This window comes from Parasteatoda tepidariorum, chromosome 8 (genome assembly GCF_043381705.1).
Source record: "Parasteatoda tepidariorum isolate YZ-2023 chromosome 8, CAS_Ptep_4.0, whole genome shotgun sequence".
Lineage (NCBI taxonomy): Eukaryota > Metazoa > Arthropoda > Arachnida > Araneae > Theridiidae > Parasteatoda > Parasteatoda tepidariorum.
The window spans coordinates 75,159,893-75,187,872 of NC_092211.1; the positions used below are offsets into that span (position 1 = coordinate 75,159,893).

Genomic DNA, 27,980 nt, shown 5'->3' on the forward strand with positions numbered 1-27,980 from the left:
AATCCTTTAGATTCTCCGTAAAAAAACAGTAAGTATGATGTTACCCGTAGCACTTCGTTGCAAACACTTCGAATGCCTAACTAATACATTGAATTGAATGAATAGGACAAAAACCAATATGGATATGCTATATGAGCAGTAGGTGGGTAAAATGCTATTTGGTTCTTTATTTGCAAAAGAAAAAACAATAGAAATATTGTACTTAAACTTATAAAATTGAATGGAGGATAAAATGTAAGTTTACAAATAAAAAAAAGGAAGGGTCACATATAGTACTATTATATTACTAATATTACAAAAATTACTATTATTTGAATATTAGTAAGGAGATTTTGCCCTAAAGATAGTTGTTGATCCTAATTCTCCAACACGCTTAATGAAGAATAATTATATTATACATATAATTAAGAATATTTCTTAAAAAAAGTATTGTCTATGGCAAGGCGGGGGCAAACTGCGGCTCTTTGAAGGATTATTTGTGGCTCTCGATAAATGTACCCTAGTTCCCCTTTCATTTTTGTTCCATCATATTTTATAAAATTGTTATCGTTCCGTATGTGTTTTAAAAAGTCTTTTAAATTACTGACAACAAATGTGAAAGGCTAAGTGAAACATTGTAACAAATTTTCATTTCCGTCCAAGAATGATATGACTCATCGAAAACTGCGCGAACGAACATAAACAGTGGCGTAATCGTCCGCAATCGACCGACTCCAAACCGATTAACACGATCTATCAATAATTTTTTTTCTTCTAAAAAAATTCTAACACATTTTAAAGAATTATGAAGAGAAGTAAAATAAATGTGTTTAATTTTTAATATTTAAATTCAGTAATAATTTTTCTGCATACCTTTTAAATGCGTATTTAATTGCGGCTCGCGAAAAATTTCAAATTTTGAAAAATAGCTCGACTATCAAGGAGCTTGGCCACCCTTAGTCTATATCAAACTGCTATCGAAATGTATTTTTCAAACACACCAAAAGTCTTTATCCGTAATTATTTATTTAGAACATTAAATTTATTTTTATGCTTCTGGTTCTCTGCTCTTGTTAAAATTCAACAACAAAATATTAATTTATTAGACATGCTGTAAAAGAATTAGTAATTACTATATTGTACCAATTTTAGTTGAGTGAAGTAGTGATAAATTTAATGTTTGAAATAAATACACATCATAACTGTAAATACATATTTTATTATAAGCTCATGAAACAATTTCACTTAATTTCAAATAAATAATACAGAACAGTTAACACGTGGAAATTAATTTCAGATTGGTTTAGTAAATAAATTTTTTCAGAAAAATACACATTGAATCGCTATTTTACAATTTTTACACACAATAAATATTCCTGAACAGGAGTTCAAATGATTAAAAAAACTATTTATTAGTATGTTACGGATATAGAAAGAAGGGAAGTTAACCTAAGTTTAACTGGTTAAGTGGTGATTACCAATCACAGTCAATTAAATATCGAAGAATTTAAACTTTTCCATTTTTACTACCTAAAACAAGTAGGTCTGACAAACCATTTAAGATGTGAAACTTGTTTAAAAAACAATAAGTTTAAAAAATAATATGTTTAAAAAACAATAATGAATAAATAACTCTTCCTCTACAATGCCCCCAGGTTTCGTTCGATATTACGATTCACTACACTTTTTAAGGTTAAATGCCATCGATTTTCTGTACATATATTTTTTTAAGGTTGATGACTATTGTTCAATATGCTTTTGAACAATATAGTAAACAGATCCAGACATACTTTGGCGGAAGCATTGGAATCTTTGTTGCGCTTTAACCTACTAGGATTAATAGTCCTTAACATTAACTGGTTACACTTAGGTTTATTTGTCCTTCTTCCTTAAAAAGTAACAGAAACAGAAAATTTTATTAAAGATAATTCGCATGATAAACTTGTGATATTTATTAGTTTCTTCTGTTTCTGTAATTATAAATAACAAATAATACAATTCTCTACATTTTATATTAATCATAATATGAAATGAAATGATTTATTTTTATACGATATAAAATATCTTTGGAGATAAAATGACTAAATAGTTTCTAAAAAATATCTATTTGTATAAGTTTCCCAAAAAATGTCTAAAAAAATAGTTGTTAATAGTCGCACCCAAATGTTTTGAAACTTTAGTAAATATATTAATTTAATCCTAAAATACAATGAATCATTTGTTACAGGTATTTGATTAATCCTTTCCAAAATGCAAAGTTTAAGATGCAAAAGCATGTTCTTAACGGGAGTCGCAAAAGCCATATGTCAATAATGCTAAAACTGACCTTTTTCGATGTACATTTTTCTAAGAAACTATTTAAGATATCGCTTTGAAATTGTTTGGGAATATTTGAGATTATATCAGTTGCATGCCGTTGTAATGTTTTAGGGTTGTAAGGAATACTTTCTGAGTTATGAAAGATGTTTGAAGAAGAATTTTAAGAAATTAAAAGTTCTCAATACTTATTTTTCTTTTCAAAACATTTCTGCCAAAGATATGTATTACCAGTTATCACAGTGTAAAGATGTATAGGTAAATATGCTATGAAAAACAAATTGCAACAGTATCTTGTTTAGATGCTGAGAAAAAGTCAGCTTTTAGCATTATTGGTATATTCCGTGTCCACTATCTTTAAAATATATTAAAAAAGAAAGAATTTATTATAATTGTTATACAATAATTAAATACAAATAAGTAATGGGTGTTCTTCCAGGTGGGAAAGAAATAGAGCAGAAAATAAAACTTAGAGATTAAGTTCATTAAAACGGACAGAACTAAACCGACCTCGAAAATTGGTTGAGATAGCTTATTTAAATTAATAAATGCAGAGAGCTACCAAAATAGACATAATAACAAAAAGAATAAGAAATAAGAATAGTTCCCCTTAAGAAATCCTGAGGATTTCCCGATTTCCTATCACCAGATCCTGGTCTCACTGTGCTGAACTGCTTTTTTTTGGTGATAAAAGCCAGATTTAATGCTTTTAACAATAATAACTTAAATAACTTTTTTTGTATAAATAAATAATGTCTTTAATAAGTTAAGGCACGTAAACAATATTATAACGTTGAATCTGTGATGTTTAACCATATTGTGCTGGTGCTTGGTGTCCTTTGTCGTCTCCAAACTTGACGCCTTTTTCCAGCATGACACCAAACATGAGTTTGCCATTCAAGTTCACTTTTGGTCTCCTTATTACAGGCGATAATATAGATGAAATTATTCCTAAGGGACTGTGCATTCCACCCAGAAGTCCCCCAGCATGTTCATTATTGCCATTACCAAGGCTTAACTTAATGCCCAAAGGTTCGTATTGTCCTGACCTGTCGACACCTATGGCTGGATTCTGCGGTTGCGCGTAGTTTCCACCTTGTGTCTGGTGCTGAGAATAAGATCCAGCTTGTTGTGGATGGTTATTTAGCCCCTTTTGTTGAGGATAGTTTACCACTTGTTGAGGATAGTTAGCTACTTGCTGAACTGGGGGAGGTACTTGTTGAGGTCTTTGGTAAGTATGTTGTGCTACTTGGTTGCTTTGAGCATTTGGGTAGACTTGGGGCACATTTTGATAGGTTTGTTGAGGAGAGTTGATATTCTGTTGGATGTAACTTTGTTCTGGAGAAAGATAGTTTGGTGCTTGGGAAGATGCCCTGTTGAAGTCTGCATAGTTTAATCCAATGTTTGAGCTCTCCGTCCTGGGCTGGCTTTGTTGGAAGCTTTGATGTAGATTACCGGAAGTAAAATTTTGTGAAATTAAACGCATGGATTCTTTCAGAATATCTGCTTGATTAGTAGTTTTTTGCAGATTTTCGCCAACTTGCACTGTTTGTTTCAAATTATCTTTTGAATTCAAAATGTCCTGGTACTTCCTCAGTTCTTCTTCATAATCGTAGTCCATTTCCGTTTTTTGTGGAGGAAGTTTTGACAGAAAATTTAAACCGGATGCTCCCAAATGCATATCATTCATTTTTTCAGTAGTATCTGCAAAATATAAGTGATTTAATAAAATTTTTAAAGTATTTGAAATCATAAATTAATACAATTTTGAGGTTTTTCATAGGCTTTCTTAAATGGAAGTAAATGATAAAAATTTTATTTATTGTTATTTTTACTTTGTCTTGGCTAAATCTAAATACTCACGATAATAAAATAAAGTAATTTAACTTGCATGAGCGATATGAAGATTCTGTAAAATTCCCATTTTAGCTAACAGCATGGAGCTATGGGTAAACATATACTTGTATCGATCATTTATTTTTTTAAGGGTTTTTTTTTTAGAAATGAAACTAACTCAAATTTGTGTTGCAGAAAGTTGAAACCTAATTCCACTTTTTTTGTTATAGCAACAAAATAGAAGCGGACTCTTATACTTCATATGGTATAATTGAATCCTATCCGTTACGAACTATTCGCTTTTAAATAACAGCATTTATCTGTAATTTATGCATTTTTGGGTGTCTTTACGCTATACAAAAAGATTTAAGAGGGAATAAGATTAATTGAAGACATTTTAAAAGTGTTTGAAAATAAATTTAATTTATGAAGTTCGGGTGATAAAGGAATTAATTTTTTTAAGTCGTCAAGTGATTAATAAAACTATTGCCTTCTCTTCAAATCCCATTACTGATATAGTTGAAAAGCTTGATTAACTTAGTAATTTCTGGCATTTAATTACAAACATTCTAAAAGCACTTTAATAAAATATACTTAATTTCCTATTCCGGCTAAAAATGTCGTCACTTTTGTTACCCATGATTGATATGCTTTAAGCAAAATGTTGCTTAGATGATTTCAAATTATATTTACATTTTGAAAAAGGCATAAATTTCCATATGGTATTAGTAAATATTTAGGTAAATGTTAAAAACAACAAGATATTGCAAACAAAAAATATAAAAATATTTACAGACCTTCTTCTCCAGGCATTGGAGCAAAAACTACAAATTGAGGTGTTCCAGGCTTTGCTCCCTTACTTACAGAAAGAATCTTTTTAAGGACATCATCGGGTACGGTTGATGGAGTGTCTGGTCCCGCAGTACTAACTTCTGTTTTGGGTTTTGGTGAGGGCACAAAATGCACGATGTACAATGGATCCTTCTCTGTTGTGTCGTCAAACTGACTTTGCGGGTGATGGTTTTGATTAGCGTCGAATCTTGATAACTCTGAATCATGGTTATCTTGACTGTTTGCTGTTGGGTAACGACTATATGCCATCTCATGACGGTTTTCCATTATTTGAAAAATGTCTTCTTCTTGAGATGTTGTACTCGTCTAAAAAATATTTAGTAAACAGTATGAGCTTAAAATTAAAACTAAGAAAACTGAAATGAACATCATTGCTGAAGTTCTAATATGGAGGAAAAATTGCCTGATAAAATTACCGGACTGTATAATAATAAAATTTCTGGTAAAAAAAAACGTAATTATGGTTAATAAAATCAAAATATACGGGATTTAAAATAATCATTTGGTAAGTTATTCTGTTGATATGGTAATGATTTACCGAAAATTCAGGTTTACAAAATTATTGTTCTTCTTGCCACACATTTAGTAAAAAAAAAAATACAAAACTGAAAAGCAAATTTAATCGAATAAATGGTATCAACCATTTGACGCAGATGGGACACCGGTGCACCTTCTATATATTTTTTTCTGATGCTCTATTTACAAGCGAAATTATATTTCGGTGTTTTTAAATTATAAAAAATAGTCTGATAGTTATTAAAAAACTACCAGAATATCGGAATTATATTTGTACCAAAATATAAAATTAAAAAAAAAGTAGTTTGACATTTCTTCATTCATATTCAAAAATTTATCAAACATTGATTTTGTAAATTAAAGAGATTTCAGTGATGAATAACTGTGTTTCAAATCTAAATAATTATCTCTTAGATCTAAATAAAATGATCTTAGCAAAAAATAGCGAATTTGAAAAATTATTAGAATTGTTGAAAATTTATTAAAAAATTAAAAGCCGTGTTATCGCAGTGTTTCATGCTCTTATCATAACCATAAATTATCAAAATGCAAAATATAATATTTTTCACATAGTTTGACCTAAATCAATACAAAATAACGTAAAAGTATAAAAAAATAAGCTTAATAGAAATTCTGCGTTAGTACTCTAAGATATCACGATAAAATTACCACATTCACCAATTTTATCGCATATTAAATAATATATTTTTTTTAATTTCACCAAAATCATTACCAGGGCGCTTCGATAAACAACCGAGTTTTTCTGATATTCCCGCAAGGGATCATGAGTTCGATCCCTGTCGGCCGAAGACACCTCGTGTAATAATCTAGTGTACGTTAAATCTGTCGGGTCTCAAAGTCCTCCATGTTCCCATAACAAATCATACCTCTGTGAGTACTGAATTGGAGATTGATTATTCTCCGTTTCAGGTCAGAATGACGTTGAATGAATGGATATGTGAATCGGCCCACCCTATAAATGAGTATCGACGTACGTGTGACTGAAGTCGTATTTTTGGCCAAAGATGGCGCCACTGAAAAACAAGAAAACGTTTCCTCTCCCTTGAATTCATTTGGTTTTCGCCAAGAAGGCTTGCTGGTATTGATAAGTGGTATTAGAAATGACAACAACAGATTTCTTTTTAAAAGAGAAGAAAAGAAACTTGAATTAAACTCATTAACAAACATGTGCTTTTCAGTAGGTCATGTTTCATCTCTGTAGTTACATTTCAGTGGTAAATAGAGTGGTATTTTTAATGACAAGTTTAGCTGTTGTTATTTCTCGAATGAATAACCGAATATTTAATTTTATTATTTCATCGCACACCCCATATATTTTTCTACACTGTAATTTTAAATTTTAAGTCTTCTATTTTTTTATGCAGCAAAACAAATTGTAACGTAACGAAGAGCATCCAAAACAACAGGGGAGGCGCTTGCAGTTTTTGATATAGAGGGATTAGCAGAATTTTGGACCTACAGATTTAATTTCGAATTCAATTGGGTAAAAATTAAAACGTAATAGTTTTATTAAGTTACGATTGCAATTTCATGCACAGACATTCAAAAAAAAATCTTTTTCTGTGTTTGGTTTCTTTAAAAAAACTAGTTAAATATTTTTTGCCTTAGGGAACTTTCATCAATTACCTGAAAAGTTGATTCTCAATGTAGCCTCAGAATTTCAAATAGTTATTTTGTACTCATTATTTTAGTTACTATGTTGACTGAGAATAATTTTAAATGAAACTTATAATTAAAGCAAATATCACTGACATTAAATAAAAGTAAATTTGATGTTTAATAATCATAAAATTGCCTCTAACTATCTTTATCTGATAATGTTGCCTAATTAGGGCATATTCCTTTTGTAATAAATAAACAACACTTTTAGCAGTATGTGTTTAGTCTTGAATATAATTCAAAATCGAAAATGTGATGAGCGACTAATGTTAAAAAAAAGAGATAATGAATAAATATTACGGATTAATAAGATTCAAAAAGTGATAAATAAATTATTTACTGGTACATATCAAGATAATTTTTATTAATTTTAAGCTAATAATAGCTGAAAATGATTGGGTTTTTTTGTAGATAAAATAAAAAATAAATTTGCAGATATAATGGGATTTTTTTACGAATCCAGGAAAGGTAAGCTGACTGTTAAATATCTTTTCATGATATTAATGATTTGGTGTTGAAATTGCAATCGCTTGTAAAACATATGACGACAATTTAAACTTTTTTTTATAAGTTGATAGATACAAGTGCAAGTCTGGAATAACAAATTGCAATGCATGATGATTTAATATACCTAATAAATGTGAGAAAAAGTCGATAACATTTTATAAGTATTTTTTTAGTTTAATTGAGGTTTCTAAAATCGTTATTTTGTCCAAAAAAAATAGCTTGCCTCCAAAGCTTAATGTTCCTTTAAAAATGCTAAAAAATTCCTTCATAGAGGAATTACGCAAATTGTTATGAGTTTTTAATGGTTGCTGATAACCAAGCGTATCGTAATAAACAGTTTTCTTGATATTATATTAATAATTGCTACTATTGCTGCAACGAGAAGGTAATGCTTTTCTTGATAGGAAAGTCTGATTTAAAAAAAGAAAAACCTTTACTGCTATTATTTGGGCAGAAATGTTTCTAAACATATTCTCAATCTCAAAGGATTTTATAATTACTATCAACTCAAACAAAATTACTCATTTCTTTTTTTTTCTTTGGCAATTTACAAATATTTTAGGCTCTTAAAACTCCATTTAAGTTATTGGTAAGCAAAACCAGAGTTATTGGTAAGTTTCTTAAATTGAGCACACGCAAGTAGGAAAAAAAAACTTGCGTTGGATTATTTGCGCAATTTAATGAATATTTGTTTACAACTACTGGTGTTCAAAATTAAGAGAATTTGAATATTTTGTTGTACTGCCTGAAAACAATTTAGTGAAATATAACAATGATGTAAATCTTGTGTGTCGATGTGTTGTGTGGGCGGATGTAATAGAAGAATAGACTTTATAAGCACACTTGTCAAAATCTGCATTTCGTTCGTTGGCACATTTTGCCAAATTTCTTCCTTTTTCTACAGCAATCTTAACCAGTTTTTTAAAATTTTATTTCAGACAACGAAAATCAGAGACCATCAATGTTTAGATGATGGTCATCAATAAGGTGGCGAATTGTGAGGACTTGAAGCAGGCCAATCTAAGTCCAGATTTTATTTCATTTTACAACCGTCGTTGAACCGCAGAACCAATTTTGAGTTTACGACTACCAATGTTCAACTCCGTAGCCTTGTATATTCTAAACCAATCCAGAAAACAAGGTAACTACTGGATCCAGTATTGGGAGAAATTTGCTTTCATGGAACTAACTCGTTACATGGAGAGGAAAAGCACGAAAACTTCCCACGGTTAGCCTGACACCACGAGGATTCTCACCCATGATCCATCTACCGCTGAGGATATTTTATGCCAGCACTGTGGTCAGCGCGAGTCGGGTGTGTAATTCAAATCAATCATTTATCACTGCGATACGAATACGGTTCACCCCTTCAGAAGCGAGTGCTCTATCCCCTAAGCCACCACGACTTTCAAATCTAGATTTGTACTGAACTCAATTTATGGAGACAGTTTCAGTATTCCGAATCTGTCGAGAGAAAGCATGGCCAAGGTTAGCCACGAGCTACAATTACCAATGAGGATCGGTGCTTGTTGATTACAGCGAGGTGTAACAGGAATATACAGCTTCCCAGCTCTCTTGTGACCTCTATGAAGATAAGGGAAGAGCGGAGTTTTGTGGGTAACTTTTTTCAGTCTTCATGTGAAAGGGCTATTTGCACGATGACCTTCTGTTTGCATTTCGCTGACTTTACAAGGATCCGTTTAGGATGGTACAGAGATCATAGAGATTAGAGCATGGATCAGTGGTCAAATGATCTCTTCCCTGATGAGTACCACTTCAATCTGACTACAGACTCTCGATGTACTTTCATACGGAGAGAACCATCTCCCTGTTATCTAATTTCCGGGAAATTGACCATTATGCCGGTCGATGCTTGCTGGTCTGGACATGAACAGAAGTCGTTTCAACTCAGAGTGCCCAGTGGGTCACTTTTGGTAAGCAGAACTGGCAAGCATAATTTAGATTCCCGCACACGTCTTCATGTTTTTGAAATAGGCACTGTGACTGGTGTGAGATCTAAGGAAAATGAATTAAAGCGCTATATTCGCTTTTTCACAGTTGCAGTAAGTCCTGATTTCATTTTAATTGATGGCAAAAGGACAGCAGACATTGCACTTATGGTTGACGACTTTCTGGAAAATGTAAATGTTCACCGATTGGATTGGCCAGCCAGAACTCCAGAACTCAACCCTATGGAGCATATCTTAAGACGCTCTGAGAAGGGCATTTGAAATAGTAACTTCCTCCGAAAACCGAACAGTGTCTGAAAACAGCATTGCTGAACAAGTGGGATAAACTGATACATGAACTAGTTAACTATCTTATCTTCAGTATGGGTCATATCCGCCCCCCCCGACGGGGCTATACACCCTATTATGCAATTTTTTTATTCAATTCTAAAACCATTTTATAATACATACTACTCCCGCGAGTGTTGATCATGCATGATCATGCGTGTATATTGCAAGGGTGATTGTGAGCCCAAGTCAAAATTCCGGAAAATTTCTTGAGTAAAAAAAAAAAAAAGTTTAAATCGAAAAATCAGAAAAAAAATTTAAGCAAGGTTTATTCCTTTTTCTCAATGTTTCTTAATTTACTTAAAATATATTTAAAATTTTACACATACCTATGATAACCTGGAGAAGTAATTGAAATTTACAAATATGTCTTTCTTGAGTTTATGATTATAATAACTATTTGCTGATAAAAAACTAATATTAATCTTGAATATAAGCTTACTAAGTATCTCTCTGGCTCTCCCTTACAAACAAATAAAATAAACTGTGTTCTTAAGTTCCACCTTTGAAAATTTGATTTCCGGAAAATTTTGTGATCAATGATTTTTTGAAACATCTGAACCTTCGATCTCCGGAAAATTCCGGATGACGGTTAGCGAAAAATACGGAAATCCGGATTTTTTCCGGATCACAATCAGCCCTGATATTGTAACTGTTGAATGGTAATTATTTTTGTATTATATCAACCAATGTTCAAACTAATGTTTTTTAAAAATATGTTCAGTTGTTCTGGAGATAATCGACCAAATAGGAAAATTCTCTTAATTTTGAACATAAGTAAAGGTGTTTAAATTTAAGATAATCTAAGAAGTTTTTTTAATTTTAATTCTTAGTTTAAAAATGTAGGTTAAATACTAGAATGCAGATAAAGAAATTTTATGGATTAATTAGGCAGGATTAATTAGTTATTATTTATGGCAAGGATTAATTAGCTATTATTTATGGCAAGGATTAATTAGCTATTATTTTTCTATTAACTAGTATATTGTTTATTCAAATATAGGAAATAATAAAGGGATATCAGGAATAAAATAAAGGAATTTTATGGAAAAACGAGTACACCAATTTATTGTTAAAAACAAGTGTGTATTTTCCATAAAATATTTAAATTTTAAACCTATTTTTAGACATGATTATATTTGTTTTTAAAGTCATATCCTTAATTTTGAAAAAGTAATTATCGATGAAAATTTTCTTATAACTAGTCATAGCCATGTAAGTGCATGGGAAAACAACATCTAAATAACAAACAATTACTTTTTAAATGCTTTCAATTCAATTACCTTGAAATGAAACGGGAGGATTTTCCAGCAAGAGGTCAATGATACAACATACATATGACAACTTTCTTTTTCCTCGATTGTTTACCCTAATAAAATCGCCAAATACAATTTACTCCCTAAAGGTTATATGGTGCTCAATGATGCAGATCGTAGGTGCAGATATGTTTCGCTCTAATAAAGATGTAAACTACCTTTAGTGTTAAACACGATAACGGTGAATAAAAAGTCACAATTTTCGAAATTTCGCTTTCGTTTCTTAAACGACATCTGAAAAACAATGATTTCTTCGATTTAGTCTTAATCTTTTAGAAAAACTATGTAATGGCATAATTGGAAATAGGAAGGTATTTTATTATGTTTTGGCTGCGATGAGGGAAAATAATTTAATTTTTTTAACAAACTGATTTACGTGCGACATAGAAACGGTAGGCGCAGTTAAATTTTCCTTTAACAATGATTGTTGTTTTTTTTTATTTTATAACAACTAGAAATTTGCGAGACAGGTTTTTTTTTATTTATTTATCGCGGAACTTCAATTAAAAATCTATCAATTTTCGAAAATGCAGAGGAAATGTTTGTAGTGAAGTAATTTATAACAATTTTCATTTCTCAGCTGTTAAAATTAATTTCAAATTAAAATAAAAATTATTCCTGTTCCTGTATGATTATTCACAAATATTTTATTGTGTCTAATTCTATCGTACTTAGTAAAACAAGCACAGGAAAATATAATTCAATTAAAATAAAGTTATTTCGAGCATAAAACTTAAATCTCAACTGAAAAATATTCGTGTAAACATTCCGCTCAAATTCGGGAACATTTTTCTTAGAACTTAAAAATCTATAAATTTGCGTATTTTTTTAGTTCATTTTTTTTTAGTATTGTCACCCATTGTTTAACTCTTTCAAGATTACTGTGCTAAAATTAAGAGAGTTTTTGAATTTTTTAACATTTAAGGATCAAACTAATACATGAAGTGTAGCGAAATACAGACGTTATATTTTCATGTATAGAGTTTTATAAATGCAGTAATCTATTTTTTACATTACATGAAGAAAGAGCTGGGCTTCATATTGTTTTCTGAAGCATTTTATTTAATTTTAAAATAGTAGAATTTGATTAAGAAAAACTGTAAATCTACCTTGAATATTTTTTTAAATATGCCCGTTTTTTAAAAAAGCCCGTACTTTCCAATAATGCTTGTTATAAAATTTAGTTCCCATCGTCAAATGGGTTGACATAATATTGTATACCATGATATAGTATTGTGTACCATGTACCATAGTTTCACAAAATAATTTTTTAATTATAAAATTAAACAGCACTTTTCTTTAAAAATAAATAAAAGTAATTTAGCAAAAATATGAAGCATTTTATGTATCCCTTTACGTGCAACAGAAAAATAAGAGTACTGCATACTCCATATCATGAAATAAAAAAATGCCAACATGTCGTAGTTTTAATCACTCTAGAAAAGTTTTCATTTAACATTATTTATTTTGCATTTAGTTAAACTTAATGTTTGATCTTACAATAAATAGGGGCTAATGTGGTTAGATGGCCAGAGTAGACAAATGGATTAATTGTGTTGTTTATCACTCAAACATTCCCTGTAAAATTTAGCAAAATAGCAAAACAGTGTTACGCTTTTGTACGTAGTAAGAAGATAAAATACTAGCCAATAAAGTAGGAAGTTGACATCTTAATTTTTACTTTAATTGTGACTTAACACTATTTTTATTCATTGCTTAACATTTTAAGATATTATATTGTGAATGAATATATGCTTTATGACATACTTTTAGAGTCATTTTGGATTTGCCTTTTTTTTTTTTGTAATTAACCAATACTGAGTCTAAACGAGCTAATGATTCCACAGGGCTTGTTTGAACCCATAGATGTGGGGCTACTGTGATAAAAGAGTTTGTTAGTGATAGTAAATTTACGTTAAATGTTTGCTGGAATTTTTTTTTTAAATACCACTTAACGTTTAGAGGTCTGGTAGGGCACAAATATCTTCTTTAAAAAAAACGTACAGGGGTGGTCATAAATTTTTTAAATAAGGGAAGATTGTCTCTTTTTCGTCATCCTTATTAAAGTTTTCTAAGAGCTGTAGGAAACCTCTTACAATATTTACATATTGACCAAGGCAAAAAATTTAGATTCCTACTATATTTCAAGTGAAATAACAATTGAATCCCACGGTGAAAAAATGGTTTATGTTCATAAAAGCATTATTCAGAAGAAAAGCGATTTAAGGAGAACTGAATTTTCCCGCTATTAATTTGTTAAAAAGTAGTAATCCTCAAAAGATGACGAACTAACCATAATTTTTGTAAAAAATTGACATGAACTTTCTTCCACTTTGGTCTTCAATTGAGGTCAGCAAGTTTGTTTAAGTTTGCAACCACTCAAAAACATCACCGCACTGTTATTAGGGTTTTATATATCTGCTTTAATTGTTTATGTATCACAGAGGCAAAATCTTTGCGAATTATATTTTATTTTATTTTAAAAATAAAACGGAAAAGAGCATTTAAATTATTCCAAGAAAATCTCTTGCGAGAGCGGAAAAAGTGCAATTTGTGTTTTTATTAAGCTTCCACATTATTATAAAGAGTTTAATTATTATAAATTAATTATTATAAAGAGTTTTAAGAATATTAACTCAAGACTGTATTTTTTAGACTAAGATAAGATGTTGATCATATTGTAACAAAACTCGATTGCACTCGAAATATTCCGTGTTAGTACAATAATGAGTTCAGATCACTCTGTTAAAATTCCGGTATTATATATAATAGTTTGGGGGCATCATCCACAAAATCCATTTTCACCGTAAAATACTATACCATAATTTTTACAGTAATATTTATTTAATTAGTGTGATTTTACGGTAATTATTACTGTAAAAATTACGGTATATCGGATTTTTGATTCCGGTGAAAACGATTTTACTGTAAAAAGTACCAGTTTTAAGGTAAAAGTAGATCATGAGTGCTGTTACTTTTCCGGTAAATTAATCCAAAACTTTTTAAAGTGCAGTCTGGAGAGTGCTCTTGTATACATCCATCGATATCACATTTTTTGAAAAAATACTAAGCATTATTGAATCAAACTCATGCCATTTGAATTAAAATAAATAAGTTTTAATTCAAGCATTTTTTTTTTCAAATGTTTATAAATGCGTTTTGTTGGCAATATTTGGGAACTCAATTAGTTTTAGCTGTTAAAAATTAGCGGTGGCTTGCTTATGTTCAGACGCAATTCGTTCGGTCGGCCAAGTGTTTAAGTCCTTGTTTGAGTTTTCCTAACTATGAAAAATGCTGAAAATATGATAGAAATTATTGCTTTTAAGTCTTCTAAATTTCAATAAAACCTGGAATTTTTTTCTCGTTTAATTTATAATTTTTCTGAATGTTATTTATGGAGCTGGAACTCTACAATTTGGGTCCTACTCTACTGCCTAAACGAAGCCTTAAATTAGCTTTTTCCCCTTAATACCTGCGCAGTGAAGATAGAGTACTTTATTCTAGGAAAATAATTCCAGTGCGTATTTTTGTCAGAAAATAATAGAAAAGCTATTAAAAGCCTGAAAATTCTTATATCTATAAAATACTCCCTAAAAAATAAGCAAAATAAATATGATTATAACTATTTCTTTATATTATTTTTCTAAACGTAAAACATTTATTTACTTAATTTGTTAATTTATTCAATTCATTTATTTCATGTCCTAAAGATCATCCTGGAAATCATGTTACAAAATATCCTTCCAAACACCCGCGGTAAAAAGAAAAAGACCTAGAACAAGATGGTTAGATACAGAAGAGAAGTGGTTAAATAACGGGAGTTAATAGATGGAGAAATCGAATAGTTCTAGAAGGGACAAAATGACTGAGGCCATGGTGGCTGGCAATCGGCTGTAATGCTGTAGATGGTGGTCGGAAATCAGATGTAGAAGCCGGTCCCTGTGAAGATACTCCTTCTTCTATGTAGTTGAAAAATATGACGCCATTATTATCTCAAAAAACATTTGACAGAACTTTCTTGACTGACTATTGTGTTTTTAACTTCTTTGATGACCACTTTAAGAATTTGAAGACCTAGTCGAGTGATTGATCAATGTCTCATCTATTGCCTAATACAAATGAAAAATCTCACTTTTTTCTTATCCCATTGTAAGCAAACACGGCAACCATTTTGAAAACAGTTTGTTATAACCAAATCTTCGAGAAGAATGTTGTATGCACTGCCATGGTCTATCCTTAAGAGACAAAATATAATGAGTAGCTTTACTTTTATGATTGTCTAAATTTGTTTTAAAGAATGGCCTGAGAGCCCCTTATGTCTTTAATCCGCGCAAGAAATTCCGTTTTATCCTTTTCATCATCATCTTATTATTTTGACTAGAAATTTTTCAGCTGAAACTTCGCTAACTTTATTATTGATTATAGAAATTTCATAAAATTTTGAAAGACACCCATTGTAAGTCTGTACTTTCCAATGCACGAGTCAAGATGTTTATAGTAAAGCTAGGTGTTGGTTATTCTACAGACTTTTTAACTCATACCTTATGGAACAAAAAGCAATAAAAAGATTGACTGCTGTTTTGGTATACTTTTTTATACTCTGCATTCTTGTCTTTTGACATTTTATGTAATGTCTAGACGAAATTCTAAATCATATTATTTCTTGTTACCTAATTTTAAACATTTCATAGATTCTGTGCATATTCTATTAAATGTCTGAATTTAATACTTTTAACACGTGTACAAATAATTATTTGTTAGATTGTGGTTAAGCTTGATGATTGATATTTTTGTTGAATTTTAAATTATATTTCAGAATACCAGCATTCTCGAGTTACGAACAAAACTCAATTTAAAAATTACAATTTGGACAATTATGAGTAAATGCAAAGTGAAAAATAAAAAAATAGAACTAATACTCTGAATTTACACTCATTGAAAGTATATTGTTTATATATGGCTAATAGTTACTGTTACATTTAACAACAAGAATATATGTAATTAAAAAGAGAGAAAAAAAACTTACGTCCGATCTACGGAGTGTTTTATCATCAGATGCATAAAATGCACTGTCTGCACTAACAGCCCATGCGACAATACCTAAAATATAATGATACAACTAGTTTAAATTATACAAATGAGTTTTTGAACTAATTGCAACAATTTAAATTTAAGAAACATTTCAACTACTTTTTACAAGGAAATTATTAAAAGTATACATGCATAATTTAGGCGATTTTACCCGTGTACCATACGGAATAAGCAAAATCCTTAATGCTTGACTATATAAGTATAATAAATAGGGTAATTAGAGGTAAGATGAGCAAAGGTAACAGTTCTCATAAAATATAACAAATTAGAAATAAAACTAACGAGTGTACCTGCCTGAATTATACTACGTACAATGCGCAAGAAAGAAAAAACGGACCATCCTGAATAACTTTTGAACTAATGATCAAATCTTCACGTTCTAGGATTCCATCTTAATGATTCTAGAGGCTGAACTCAAATTTGCTAATTAATTAATGCAGACGATATAAAAAATTACGAAATCAAACACAAAAACGCACTTTCTCAGACTAAAGATACCTTTTTTTTCAGCGTATTCGGATTTATGACACCCAAAATATTGGGGATGGCCTCAATCAGATGGCCCCAGAGTTTGATCAGGAGTGCGATCCAAAGTTTAGCCCCTTTCATGTAATAGCGAATTTAAAAATTTTTGCAACCAATTATAAATTTTTTTATCGAAAGATAACGCCAAACAAAAAATACGTTTTAGTAAATATTTATTATTTTTTATTATTTTATTAAACAATAATCTCTAAAATTTTGAATTGTAAGGTATACAATTTTTCTCATAATTTTAAAGTTGGTAATTTTGCATGGAAAAATACAAAATTTGAGCGAAATCTGGCGAATAGTTCCTGAGAAATCGAATTTTAAATAAGTCATATATTTAAAACTTGATTTATCAGGAACTCTTATAATTATTTAATTGATTTTAAACAGATTTGAATCAACAAATTCGACCACGTAAAATATTCATATCTGATGCGAGCGCAGATTTTCTTCGTAACTTTCCCAGAGAAAACTTGTTCACAAATAGTAAGAGTCTGATGAGACAACATATTTATTTTCAATGTATTGTCACTGTAAAAACTAGTCTCATAACGGACGGAAAAAAAAACTTACATGGTAAGACACTATTGATGGTGCCGATTTAATCCGTAAATTTTATGGTTTTACACAACCAACCCACCTGCCAATTCGAAACCTTAAATTTTACAAGATTTTTTTTACAGTCAAGAATAAAATGAAATAAAAAAAATACTTTTTATGTTTCTAAGACAATTTTATTAATCACCGTAAACCGGGCTAATTTTTTCAATTCGCAAAAAATATGAGCTTGGAGTTCCAATAAGTTCAGAAATATAAATTCTGAAATATAGAAAAAAAAATTATAGTCAGCATGAAATATCTTTAATCATATTAAGCTTTTTGGTTTAATTACTTTCAGGTTGTCTGCAATTATATGACACATTTTGCTTACTTGACTATTCTAAAATTATCCCTCTGTTTTATATACAATTCATAAACTGTAATAAAAATAGAGCAAATACATTAACGAATATGCAATAAATAGAAAAGTATTAATTTAAAAAATAAATAAACACATTAGCTGGTAAAAGAGACTTTTTATAAATCATCAAAGTTAATTCTGGATAAAATTGCAAGATTTGTATTGATTTGTATTTGTCGTGAAAATTTTAAATGCCTTGTGCCTTGAGATAATTTCTACTTGAATATCGGGGTTTCTTAAAAGATTCAGTTTGTTTATTAGTTCTTATCTGCACTCAACCTTAAAAAAAATCACTTCCTAGTTTTCTCAGTTTTCATTTAATATCCATTTTTTTTAACTGTTTGCTCATAATGTTTTAGGCAGAAAGTTAATTCGGTTATCTACAAAGATATTTAATCTACTATTACTTCCTGAAATCAGAAATTCTAATTAATTACTTAGTAAAGATGACTGAATTTTGGAGGTAAATAAATATTTTTCAATCTAGAAGCATTTTATCAACCAAAAGTGCTAGAATGAAATTCTTTTTATTCCTGTTTGTTTTAAGTCCCAATTAATTCCAATCGAATTTATTTCCTACGATAAAAATTATATAGCTTTTTGGTGTTCCTATGTAGCCAGAAACACGATAAAGTTTACAATATTCTGACTGCTTTGACCATACTTTTTTCTTAGTGTAGAATTAAAACAAATTGGTTACATTAATAATATTGGTAATATTAATAATAGTAAAATAAATGTTTTTTTTTTAATAATATATACTTTATTTTGCATTTTTATGCTATTGTACTATTCAAAAAGTAAATAAAAATGCTTAAAAATTTTCTGAGTCCTTAAAAAATGTAAAAAGTTTAAAACAAAATTCCATTTTCCATATAATTGAAAATATTATGACCGAATAAAAAAACTTTTTTTGTTCATTTTTGAAACAAAATATCCATTATTTAAATTTTTTAGCTGTTTTAATTATAAGTGTTGAAAAAAAATAGAAGGAATTCTATTTTTTGAAATTGAAAAGGAAATTCATTAAAATTGTACGAATTTCGTGCAAACAAATTAAGAAAAAATAACTGAAGTACTAAAATTTCGAATTTTTGACAGTAATGTCAAATTGGTTATGCAACAGCTTGTTTTGAAGTTGGAAACAAACATGAAAAATTATTATCTCGAGAAGCATCTTCAGAATTTCGTGTGTCAGTTGAAGCTCTTGACGGAGAAAAGTCTGCTTCTACCAATTATTAAATAACCAGATTATTGACGAAATAAAATTATTCGTTTAATTTATAGCTTCATCGATTTCAGAAAATGCAAATAAATATGTAAAAAAAAATTCTAAAACATCTTTAAAATCGCTACATTTTACCTCAATCTTAAAATTTTAAATAACTAACTTTATTTGAAGTAAATAAGCATTCTTATTTTATACAAATAGATTTTAATTTGATAGTAAGTGTTTAATTTTTCTTTAGTATACAATATATACATATTTTTAGAATTTAGCAAAAGAAAAAAGGAACTGGGAAAATTAAGAAAATCAAAGTTATTGTGTTTGCTCATTTAAATGAGAAATTTTTGAATTTTGACAAATCCTTACTGATAACAATAAATATGCAAGGAAGGACGGATTCAAATCATTTAAAAAAGAATTCTTAAAATTTGCTTATTTAATGATAAAGCTTAAAGGATTTTTTCTAGTAAAAGACGTAAGTTATCAATTCCTTATCAAATAATAAAACTAATTTCTCATCATTTGAATCCTTGCTAACTCATACTGATATCAATAGTGTTTTAAATGTGTTAAAAGCTAATTTTTTTAATTATTTTTATCCTTGCTAACTCATTCTGATCTCAATAGTGTTTTCATCATGAAAATTGTTTTGCTGTTTCCATCTTTTAAAAAAATATTTTCTACCCTTAATGTGAAGCAATGCAAGCCTGTAACAGCCTGTTGAAGGCCACTAGAGAGACTAACTTAGCCACAGAAATTTTATTGACTTAGCCGCATCATTGAGATCACTACCTAGTAATTTCGAGACCGACAGTAAGATGGATGTAATATGATCAGCATTTCATAATTGCCGTGCCCATCAATTGAAGCTGGGAAAACATAAAACAACTACCATTATTAATCTACCCTGGTCCAACACATTGACATATGAAGACCTTAAGCACTGTTACATTCTCTATCTACTCCTAATTCGTGGAGATTTCTTTAACTTCATTTCTATTCTACAAAAAATATTTTTTTGATTCTCTAAATAATCATCTCTCTCATTTTCTGGTTTGTTAAACAGTAAATTGATTTGGTAATGATAATTTGTAATTGATTTGGTACCCATTTTAATAATTTAAATTTATCCCCAAAGTTTTAGCAACGCTTGACAATATCATTGTCCAACTCCATAGCTTCAAATGTTAAGCTCAACCCAGAAAATAAAGGAGCATCTTCATCAAGCATTGTAACAAAGTCGGCCTCTATCGTTAAGGGCATTTCAAGGGAAATTAATGCACATTTGCATTACACTGGAAAGAAAATCATGAAAACGTTCATAATTAGCCTGACGGAAGAAAACTTAAACCCTCTACCAATGAGAATATTTTCCTTTGATCTTTATCTATGGGAGCTGCTGGCAGGCTACGAATTTCCTAATCGTCTCCAGGATTCGAACCTAAATAGCCTCATCGGATAGCTGTCGCCTTGCATCCCCAGTCATCGCGTTTCTAGATATAAAATAAGGCATCATTTTGGAAAAATCAATTTTATTAAACTCAAAGAAAAAACGCGTCAAATTATGGTACTAAAACCTGAGCCAGAAATCTACTTTTCATAATCGAGCTCGTGTCGAGTTTAGGCTAGTCTTGAGTCTGCCTCATAATCGACGTCGAGGAAGGAACAAAACGAAGTTTAGTATGTTCACTCATAAGTACGGCATTATTATGAGAAATTAATGACCTAGAGAGACGGATGACTGCTCTAAAGAGGATGAAAAGTCAAATAGTCGATTGAAGAAACATGCGAAATTTTTTGGACGGGATCATTTTCTGCCACTGATTGCTTGGAGCAATGTCCTTATACCTTTGTCCATTTATTTTGTTCATTTATTGAGATATTTATGAGAGAAAGGGCATATGTGAAAGTATATTTACTATTTTGAGTAGAGGTATTACATTTTTATTTGTCGTTGGCATTCAATAAAGAAGTATTTATGCCCTTATTGTTTTTGTGACTTTATTTATTTGCAATAGTAAAGGTTCATCAATAAATTTTCCTTCAGTGAATTGTATGATACATGTATTTTCAACATATTTGCATACTAATTAAGAATCATTGTAAGTTAAATAGAATATTAACTTTATCTTAACATAAGCGAATCTAAAATATAGTAATTCTATCATAAGATAGTTAATCAGATTGATAGTCACTCAACATTTTATCATTTTTTAAAAGGTTAAATTATAAAACTAAATACAAAAAGATACGTCAATTTTTAATCAATTTTTTATGAGAAATTATAAAAAATAAGTTTTGGGTTTTAAGCATAACCTATGAATTGCAATTAAAACTGCTGATAATTGTTAAAAAGGACACACGGAGAAAAAAATTCTGGTGAAAATACGGGACCATGTGATGAAGACATTTCTGGTAAACATAACCATAATTCTTGCAATGAAAATAAAATGTACAGTATTTAAACTATTTACATATATGGTAACGGTTTCCGTTTACGCGGTTCTGGAATTTCAAGTTATCAAAATTTTAGTTCTGATTACCGCGCATTTAGAAGGAATACAAATCTGAAAAGTAAATTTAAGAAAATTAATTGATTTTAATGGCATGCTCTTGGATATCACGATAAAATTGCTCAAATATTACCCCATTTACTAAATTTTTAACGCAAATTATTAAGCAATATTTTATTACTAATTATTCCAAAGTCATTGCCATACTTTATGGTGTTCAGATAGATAGAGCCAGTAGAATTTCACCATTCAGAGTTTTGCCCCATTCTGGTAGTTTTCATCATACTATACAGTTATTATATATAAAAAAGGTTTTTAAAATGTTGCATAAATGATAACACAGCGAGTAAAAGGTTCTCTTTTCAGTTAATAAGCATATTACATTTCCCAAATTAGCCAGCGATTGCACTTTTGTTAGTACGAAAAGATAATTTTCCTTTTTAAGTAGTACTAACAATATGATTTTTTAAATCTTAAAATTTGAATTACTATTAATTTATGAATTATAACTACGATTAATAACATCCAGATGAAAATTCGTTTTAGGAAAATCTATAGGAACAGTTTTTTTTATTACTTTATTATTGAATGAATGGATTAAAAATCACCCATGATATTAAGGTCTGGTTAAAGTAATAAAAACCCTCGAAGATATTTCAAGTTCAACGACACGTATCACCTTAATCGTTTATTTCTCACAGATAAACCGTTTTGTAATCAGTTTTCTCAGTATCAGTCGGTGAGCATAGCTGAATTGTGATGAAAATGAAAATAAAGGGAAAATGAAGTTTTTAATCTTCTATCTATGTAGGAAATTTCACCAGCAAATGAAACCACTTTAAGTCTGTTCAATTAAGTATTTTTTTAAGAAACATGACTTTTTAGTAGAATCGATATCGAATCGATTTTTTTCTTCCCCAAAAAATATTGCTAACTCTTTTTGGTGTGGTAAAAAATGTGAGCTTATCTAATTTCGAATACAAGATAAATCTTATCTTAATTCTCGTCTGTTTAATTTCTATTCGTTAAATTCAAAATTTTTGAAATTTTAATTTATAACTTTAGAAGAATAAAAAAATAATGCAATTTTAAATTTAGGAACTGCTAAAGTCCTTTTTCCAAATCCTTAAGATATGAAAATATTTTTTTAATTTTAGCCTCGGGATTAAATTATTTTTTTCATGCAGTATTATTTAGTTTCGATTCAGATATATTTGAAAAAAATGAACGAGTGGATCATTTAAGGTGGCTAGTTGTGAAAAAATAGTGCATTCTTATAAAAATTTATCACATATCATTACAAGTAGTGCATTTTTGTATAAAATGTTATCGCGCCCTGCAATGTAAACTGACGTTTAGAAAGTAATTAATTTACTGTTAAACATCGGTTCCACACATTTTTGTTCCATTAATGACAAGTTGAATAAAGTTTTATAGTAAATCCTTTCTTCTCATTAATAAGGCAGAATTTTAGGCTAATTAGTATTTAGATGCTTCGAATAACTATCGTTATTGAAAAATTCTGCTAATTTTGGACAAAATGTATACTTTGGAATTGAAATTGTCAGATTATTAATAAAGAGATATAAAGAAAGAAATGGTACTAAATTTTGTTTGTTATTCTTAGTTATGTTAATAAAAATTAGTTGGCATATAACGAAAGTTTTAGACAGAAAAATAGATCATTTAACAACTCACAAAACGATTAAAAATGAGTTAATTTTGAGAATCTTATTGTATGAGTAAATTAATGTTAAAGTTTGAATAAAAGGCAAGTATAATTACATAAGAAAACTCTAAAGATAAAGTTGAGTATTGTAAAGTTCAGATCATTAGTAATTAACTTAAAATCAATATTTCCAGTGCAAATTATCTGTTCACGTCATTTCTATTAAGTTTTAAATAACTGATATCTTTGTGCAGTAAAAAAAAGTATTTAAATATTATGTGCGCAAGGAGAAATACTTACACACAATGTATTTTAATTTTAATAATAATTTTGATTTACTTAAGCACATGGCGAAATTCTGTCAAAATTACCGCACTGTATAACAATGACATTTCTGTTAAAATGTAAACAGTATTTAAACCATTAATTGACATTAATTTTCCGTTCGTATGGTAAAAATTTACTGGAAATTCTGGTTTTCAAAATTTTAGTTTTATTTCCACAAAAAATACACACCTGAAAAGTAAATTGAACCCAATAAACGGTTTTTATGCCCTTCTCTAAATTTATCATGATGATATTATTAAGTTTTACATCAATTTCCGAATTTTATCACAGATTATAAAATGATATTTTATGATAAATTTTACTTTAACCATCATACCAAAGAGCTTCGGTAAAGATTACCGAAATTTTTGGTGTTGCCATAGTGCTAGAAACACGATAAATTTTACCATATTCTGAGAGTTTTGACTGTACTTTTTTCAAAGTGCATAGTTATTGAATATAAGCATTTTTTCATCTCATTACTCAACAAGATGCATTGAATTATTCTTATATGATGAAGAAATATTGGTGTCAAATATTTCATAGAATTTATAGCCGTGAAAAAAAAAGAAACCAAGTACTGGAAAATGATCGAAAATATACAAAACGTATTACAGCAAACAAATTTTCGTTATTCTATTAACATAAAAGCTTTTATGTAAATAGATTGTTAAAGCAACATTCTTTATTAATATTTTCAAAACTTTACAAATGAAAATTCTTTTTTTAAAAAAAATTATGCGCTGGCTGCTCTCTAAAAGTATTCTATCAAAAATAGTAGAAAACTAAAATTTATTTTTCTTTTCTTCAAAATTTATGGCAAACAATTTTATTTTTCTCTGCGATCCCAAAAAGTATTTGTTTAACGAGTGAAGTTGACATTTTTTATATAACAAATTATTGTTAAGTGACAATTCTTAAATTATTATTTAACTCATTTTTTTTTACTGAGATTAGTGAAACATAATTTTATAACAGAAAACACAACTTAGAGTGTTGCATTCGAAAGTCTATCTAACGCGTGGATAAGATTTTAAAAACAATATTTTTATTTTATTTTATTTTTTTATTTTTACATAGCTTAAGAGCATGCAATATAATTAAAGTTGAAACTCAAATACATGAAAATATGGATAGCGTTTTGGTTTAAAGAATATAAATAAGTTTCAGGATTCAAAGTAGGAATCCTAAAAAACGCTCTTGTTTTTCAAAGCGTTGATTATTTCTTATAGCGTTTATACATGCATACATTTGAGAAAAAACATTTGAAAATATAATGCGAATATTTATTGAAATTAATGACCTGTAGTTTCAGCTTTGTTATGAGATCAACACACATGCATAAAAAGGCAGGTTTTTTTTTAATTATCTACAATAACGAAAAAGTGAAAATAGTCATATGCTTTGGTTCTAAATACAAAAAAAATTCTTTCGCAAAATTTTTAAATTTACTTATAAAAATAAGTGTAATTATGTGTCAAAGTACAGAAAGTGGGTTTAAAATATTTTTTCCCAAATGATTTTGCGAAAATCAACAATGATTAGAATGAATGCAAACCCGGGCAGAATTATCTTTCGAATTATCTTCTCCCTTTTAGTAGTTCTGGTCCATTTAAAATGATTTGTTTTGTATCTAAACAAATACTACAATGAAGAGTTCCAAAAGTCTGTTAAAATCAATAAATTACTTAATATGTATGGTCAAGTGGGGTAAAGTGGGGACATTGGGTGAAAAATAATTATTTACTCTTTTTAAATTCAGATAGTTTGTTTAATTTTTTAGAGACATTTACTGGGATTGCGCCATTAATTTTTATTTTAGTTTTAGAAACTGGCAAAATATTTGATGTTTACAAACTATCTGTTTATGTTCAACTTATACAGTATGTTAGTTTATGCTGTTTATAAACTTTTTTCTAACATCATTAAAAACTGACAAAAATTATTAATTTTAGTTCAAACTGGTAGAGAGATATCTAAAGAACAGATCTACATGGAATAAATTTCAAAATTTCTATTTATAATGAAATGTTTTCTGATGTGGGGTAAAGTGGTTATATGGTTGGGATTAGTTAAGTTGTAGAAGGAATATTTTTTTACTTCTGTGTTAGCTTTAGTAAATATGTAAGGCTCTATATTTTGTGATAAAAAATAATTTACTTATTAGATTACAGTCCTGCAGAGTATTTTTAATACTGGAAACAAAATCATAAAATTTTATTTTTTAAATGAAAGGTTATTTTTTAAAAGAATGATGGGGGAATAACAATATGACAGACATATTAGAAATATTAGACAGACAAATAACAAGGTAATAGACATAGTTTCTGCCTTCCTATGGCAGTTTTTTCATGGAAAACGAAACAATTTTCTTAAAATGACTAAGTTGAGTAAAAATACATGTCTGCTGTAAATCGTAACAACTCTTTAAATTACCAATATGGATATTAATTTTCAGACTCTAATTTATATTTCAAATGAACCAAAAACTATTACAGTTTTTTTTATTTTTTGATGAAATTGTATAGAGTTTAGCCAAATATACTGCATCCGAAGTGTAGATTAATTTTGATAGCCATGAACATTAACACTTTAATTTACTAATACGAAAAAAAATATTTTTCGACATTTATTTTTTTAAATGTAATCATGATAGATTTATTAAAGAGCATTTTATTTCTATAACAAAATTTATATAGGTTTTTTAGTATAATATAGATCAATTTCAGAGCCATACCCATTTCACCCCTCTCTGGGGTAAAGTAAGTACTGTATCAAAATATGTTCTTTAGAATGCATTACAGCAAGACAACAAAATAGATAAATAATGCTTCATATTTAATCTATATGAATCCAATGTTAAGAAAATGCATCAAAATTTTCAGTAAAATTAATTTAGTGATTTGGGTTTAGTCCCTACTTTAAAAAAGAAAATTGAATTTATACCCACTTTACCCCACCTGACTCTTAACTAATTTATACAAGGCGATAAAAATATTTGGTAAAATTACCGTAGTGGCATTGGCATTTTCGGTATAAAAGAAAATAAGTTATAATTCTGACCAAAATTCAGGGTATTTAAATCATTTATTTGATAATTTTTCGATTAATTTGTTAACGGTCTAGAGGAAATTCTGGTTTTCAAATTACAGTTCTTATTACCACACATTTAGCGAGAAATGCTAAACTAAAGAGTAAATTGAACCAAATAAATTTTTTATACCATGCTCTTAGACATCATGATAAAATTATTAAATTTTACCACATTTACCAAATTTAATCACTTATTATAAAAACATATTTTCGCGTTAATTTTACCAAAATCATTACCAAAGTGCTTCGGTAAAATTTATCGGGAGATTTTTAGTGTTACCATAAATTTAGAAACAGAGTAAATTTGGCCATATTCTGGAAGTTTTGATCATATTTTTTTAATCAGTTTACCTTTTCTGATTTATTAAACCTTCAAAAAAAAACCTTTACGATTCTTCAAAAAAATAATTTTTTAATTATTTTATGCAATAGAAATTACTAATTTGATTTGAAGAATGGGCTTCTTGAAACAAGATATTTTTGAAATATAACTTGCTAATGTTTTTTAAACTTATAATGAAAGTTAAACATTTAAATTTAAAATCCAATAAAAATAAAAATTGATGCTTACCAATTATAGCCGCAATTATAGGTAAAGCTATTCCAACAACAATAATAAATTTCATTTTGCTATGACTTTTCGAAGATGTTTCAGAATCTATTGAATGTCTAGATGAATGTGTTCTATGTCTACTTCGTTCAGATCCATAACTTTTCGATGAAACAGAAGATAAAGATGTAGGCACTCTAGAACTTCGCATTTTCTTCAGTTATATAACTACTTATGTGTTTTATTTTTAGAAATAAGAATTTCACTTCATTAGAAATAAAGCACAGAAATGGCACAGATGAAGAAAACGTAATCTTTCTGGAATAAGTCACACTAGTTTAATCGTCCAAAATTTTGTATAAAATTAAGATTAATTGAAAAATGTAATTTAATTGGGAAACAAATATGAATTAGAATAGTAATTTTAAAAAGTAAAATTAATAGTAAGTAAATGAATACGGATTAAAATTATTCTATTTCCAAACAATCTGTAGTTTGCAGACGATATTTTGAAAGAAAGATATATGAAATTTGAAACGAACAAAAAATTATTAGCATATCAAATCAGTGCTACACGTCTCCATCACTTTCATATTCAAATACAACTGCCGGCATTAGAATATTTCTTATAATATCAACCACGCAAGCCTCACCCGCCATGCGAAACAAGAAGTTCCATTTTAAAAATCGTCTGAAAAATTACTAACTCCACCTCGTT

At 28.9% G+C, this 27,980-nt stretch overlaps 1 protein-coding gene across 1 annotated transcript; it reads right to left on the reverse strand.

The window, feature by feature from the left end:
* Positions 1-1,178: 1,178 nt before the first annotated feature.
* Positions 1,179-27,980, reverse strand: LOC107441399 (uncharacterized). Its single transcript, XM_043043688.2, has 4 exons — positions 27,284-27,980; positions 16,326-16,399; positions 4,929-5,289; positions 1,179-3,999 (listed from the first exon to the last, which is right to left on the reverse strand). The coding sequence occupies exons 1-4, from the start codon at positions 27,471-27,473 to the stop codon at positions 3,104-3,106; spliced, it is 1,521 nt and encodes a 506-aa protein (XP_042899622.1). The 5' UTR covers positions 27,474-27,980; the 3' UTR covers positions 1,179-3,103.

Coding starts and splice junctions, on each gene's coding strand:
- LOC107441399 (XM_043043688.2), bottom strand. CDS start 27,473: ATGCGAAGTTCTAGAGTGCCTACATCTTTATCTTCTGTTTCATCGAAA. Junction 5,290..16,325: donor AAACACTCCGTAGATCGGAC/GTAAGTTTTTTT, acceptor AATATTTTTTAG/ACGAGTACAACATCTCAAGA. Junction 4,000..4,928: donor TCCAATGCCTGGAGAAGAAG/GTCTGTAAATAT, acceptor TATATTTTGCAG/ATACTACTGAAAAAATGAAT.